Source organism: Microcebus murinus, chromosome X, assembly GCF_040939455.1.
Source record: "Microcebus murinus isolate Inina chromosome X, M.murinus_Inina_mat1.0, whole genome shotgun sequence".
Classification (NCBI taxonomy): Eukaryota; Metazoa; Chordata; class Mammalia; order Primates; family Cheirogaleidae; genus Microcebus; species Microcebus murinus.
In genome coordinates, this window is record NC_134136.1 from 67,583,438 (window position 1) to 67,587,537 (window position 4,100).

The 4,100-nt window shown below is 61.6% G+C and overlaps 1 protein-coding gene across 1 annotated transcript; it reads right to left on the minus strand.

Annotated features, from left to right (window-relative positions):
• Window positions 1-318: 318 nt before the first annotated feature.
• Window positions 319-2,410, minus strand: SOX3 (SRY-box transcription factor 3). The gene has a single exon (XM_012749851.2). It carries the CDS (start codon window positions 2,400-2,402, stop codon window positions 1,065-1,067), a length of 1,338 nt encoding a protein of 445 aa, XP_012605305.1. The 5' UTR covers window positions 2,403-2,410; the 3' UTR covers window positions 319-1,064.
• Between the last annotated feature and the right edge of the window lie 1,690 nt (window positions 2,411-4,100).

Genomic DNA, 4,100 nt, shown 5'->3' on the forward strand with positions numbered 1-4,100 from the left:
CTATTTCACTCGACACTTACTGCGATCAACAAGTGCGCGGCCGCGGGCGTGCACCTCTGCTACAGTGTGCCTGCTCTCCCGAGGCGTTCCCAGGGAAGACAAACCGCTGTCTCCTCGGAGTTTCAGTTGGGAACATTGGGAGGTGGTGTATTTTGGACCACCAGTAGTTAAAAAGAAATCATTTCAGATCATGTTTGCCTCCCCCCAGGCCCTACCCTGCCCCCAGGATGGGACCTTGGTTATAAAATCGAGTGTTGGTCCCCTCTCCAACCCGCACCTAAAGTTTCAGGCCCGCAAAATTATCAGGACTCCATCATGTTGGTTATAAAATTTATTGATCTCTCATTTAGGAATTAAGAGTAAAACTTTGAAAAACCTGAAACAAAATAGCCCCTTCCCCACTACCCAAACGAAATCCGAACACATTAGCGCGACGAAATATCAAAACAGATCACGGCAGATATCACCAACTCAACAGCCTAAATGTGGACTGGACAAACTGTCCCGCCGTCAGGGGCGGCTAGGAGGGAGACACACGCACACGTGGCTATAAATTAACATTGGCTTTAGCTGCCGCGCCTCTTGCTGCGGTCAGCGCCCCCCCCACTTCACAAAAAACCACGAGGAAAACAGATGCAACGCGACTGGGGGCGGGAGCGTTGCAGTCCTCAGGCCAGCCTCACCCTACAGTATGTTTCTCCCATTCACTCCTCGGCTGACTGCAAACTAACAAGACAACATTTTCAAATGCAACAGAAGAACCCAGGAACTCAGGAGGAGGAGGGGGCTGCTTTTTCTTTGCAAACATCACAGCGATTCCCAGCCTACAAAGGGGAAGGGAGGGGCAGCAGCGAGGGGCAGGAGAGCTCTCTAGAAGTCCCATTTCCGCTGCTCCAGACTTCTTTTTGCTTTTGTACAAAACCCGACAGCTACAGCAAAACTTTGTCCTCCCCATCATCGGTACAAGGCAACAATCCCAGGCAAGCAAAGCTAAACAACAAGGCGTCCCAACTTGGGGGTACGGGGCGGGGTGGGGGCGAGGGTCAGTGAGCGCAGGCTAGCGCTCAGATGTGGGTCAGTGGCACCGTTCCGTTGACGGTAGTCCCGGCGCCCTGGTAGTGCTGGTGCACTCCGTGCAGGCGGCCGCCGGGCAGCGGGGAGGCGGCGTCAGCTGCGTCCCCGCCGGGTGGCAGGTACATGCTGATCATGTCGCGCAGGTCGCCAAGGCACGCGCGCTGCGAGTGCGATGCGATGGCGGGCGGCGGAGAGCTGGGCTCCGACTTCACCACCGAGCCCATGGGGCCCAGGCTCATGGCTGCGGCGGCGGCGGCAGCGGCAGCGGCGGTGGCGGGCTGCTGCCCGTAGGCGGCGGCGGCGGCGGCGGCGGCTGAGGGCGCCATGCCCCCGTAGCCCGAGGCGGCGGCGGCAGCGGCAGCGGCGTTCATGTAGCTCTGGGCGCCGGGCGGCATCATGGGGCTGTACTGCAAGCCGGCCATGTCGTAGCGGTGCATCTGTGGCAGCGCCGGCGGCGGCGGCGGGCTGCTCATGCTCGGGGGCTGCGCGTAGCCCAGCTGCTCCTGCACCAACGAGTACGCGCCGTTGGCCCAGCCGTTCACGTGTGTGTACGTGTCCAGGCGCTGGCCCACGCCCACCGGGCTGCTGGCGGCTGCCGCCGCCGCGGCGGCAGCTGCTGCTGCCGCGGCGCCGGGGGGCAGAAGGCCACTGGGCAAGGAGTACTTGTCCTTCTTGAGCAGCGTCTTGGTCTTGCGGCGCGGCCGGTACTTGTAGTCCGGGTACTCCTTCATGTGCACCGCGCGCAGTCGCTTGGCTTCATCGATGAATGGTCGCTTCTCGGCGTCGGTCAGCAGTTTCCAGTCGGCGCCCAAGCGCTTGCTGATCTCAGAGTTGTGCATCTTAGGGTTCTCCAGGGCCATCTTGCGCCGCTGCCCGCGGGACCACACCATGAAGGCGTTCATGGGACGCTTTACACGGTCCTGGTCGCTGCTTCCGCCCCCGCCGCTTGCACCACCGCTGCTGCCGCCGCCTGTGTTCGCGCCGCCGGCTGCGTTCGCGCTACTCTTGCCTGCGCTGCCCGGGGCTGAGGGGCCGCCGGTGCCCGCCGCTGGGGTGGGTGTCCCCACGGGGTTCTTGAGTTCAGTCTCCAGCAGGCTGTACATTGCCGGGGCAGGAAGAAGGTGCGCCAGCGCGGCGGGAGGAGAAGGCGCTCCCGGGGCTGGAGCAGCCACGGTGAAAAGGCCCGGGGACTCCGTCGGAGGGGAGCTTGGGGGCCTGTGGGCCAGTGGGTCGGGCGGGAAGGGCAGGCTTGACAAAGTGCTCAGCGCCAAGTCAGCAGGAACCCGCAGGCTACTCGCACCTGATGCGTTGTCTGGAGCAGGTCGCATTCACAGTCAGGCCAGGCACTCTCCAGCCCCTTATATACCTGCTCAGATCCTCCGAGTTTGGGGCTCGGTCCGCCCCCAGCCACCCGGAGCCCCGGTGATTGACAGGCTCACAGTGATGCGCCCTGGCCAATCATCACCGAGCCCCCGTTTGGCCTGGCTGAAAAAAGAAGTTCGGGGAGCACTTTCGTTCACCCCCACACCCCTCTTGGGCCGAGTGACGTGATGAGAGTTATTCAGGAGGCGGGAGTCCCGGAGACCCGCTCTGAGACCACCAATTAGGGTCTGAAAAAGTTTGAAAGAACGAAACTGGAGGAGGTGAGGGAGGAGGAGCGAGGGGCGCGCGAGCAGGATTGGAGGGAGGGGTCAGAGGGGAGCCTGCGGGGTTCAGAAAACAACTTTGCCACCTTGTCAAGGCCGACTGGCACCCCGTCCCAGGGCCAGCCCTCAAAGCTCCCCGCTGTCTGCACTAAGGTCCTCTGGCCGCTTCTGCTTGCTGCCAGCGCTAGGGACACGCAGCACAACCAGCTAGCCACCCAGGCGGGCTTGAGGACTCAAGGCACATCCAATGTGCCCCAGGAAGCTCTCCCTAGAATTGGCCGCTGGCTGCCCAGACCTTCCTCCAGGACGGCCAGTGAGTCCAGGACAGAGATGGGGTCAGGGACCCAGGCTTGTGAGACAGGCTTAGTGCACGGGCCGTGAGGCTCTTGGGGATTTGCGGGAGGGCCAGCAGTCAGCCTCCCGCCTCCTGAGCCTGGCTGAGGCGCTTGTAGGCGGTGGTGTGGAGAGTGTGCGTGTGGGACATAGAGGGTGAATCAGCCTCCGTTCTCTCGCTCCCGGCCCCCGCTTAGCGGCCCCTTTTTGTCTCTGCTCTCTGGTCATTTCGGTTTTTCCAGTCCGATGCCCCTGAGGGGGAGGGTCAGGCCCCTTGGAAAATCCGTTTTCATGGCAACACGGAGCTTGTCTGAGTGAAAGAAAAGTTTGGGGGGGGGGCGGTGGCCAGAGCGGAGCCTAGGCTGTCCTCCCGGCAGACCGCCAGGCCCCCTCCGCTGGCAGCGCACCTGCCAGGACCCCTGAGCGCTGCTCTCCGCGCGCAGCCACCCTGTCTCCTCTGGGAGCAGGCTCTGCTAACGGATTCCGTCCTTCTTTTTTCTTGTTTCACAGACTTCCTGGCCGGAACCCCAAGATTCGGAGCGGGACATTTGCTTGCTTGCTGGGTTGTCTGCCAAAGACTAGCGGCACGGGAATTCTGGCTGCAGTGAGAGAGAACCCCGACAATCGCCACCGCCAGCTCAAGCGAGTGGCACAGCGATTGAAACTCTCGGAGCCGCCCAAGGCGGCGAGTGGAAATGAGAAGCCATCCAGGCAGATGTGGCGGAAGCCGAAATAAGGTGTCTGCACTGTGTGAGGTCTCGTCCCCCGCCCCCAGTACCCTGAAAAGGTGGGGAACTAAAAGGAAAGCATAAAGCCTAAGTATGGGAGGGAGGGGAATCCTAGGCTTCTAGTTTTGGCTTCTAGGGTTAATGCAAGACCAGGCAATCCCGGGACGCCTGCACGCAGGACTCTTCCCTCTTTCTCTCCTCTACGAATTAAAAAGTAGGCCACTGTGGCTTGGGGAACCCAGAGCAGGCCAACTCCCTCCTTACTAGGCGGACCACTGGCACCAAAGTCCCAGTTCCCAGCCGGCATCATCTCCCTGAA

Bases quoted from the DNA above. Each gene is read 5' to 3' on its own strand.
- SOX3 (XM_012749851.2), bottom strand. From the start codon at position 2,402: ATGCGACCTGCTCCAGACAACGCATCAGGTGCGAGTAGCCTGCGGGTT.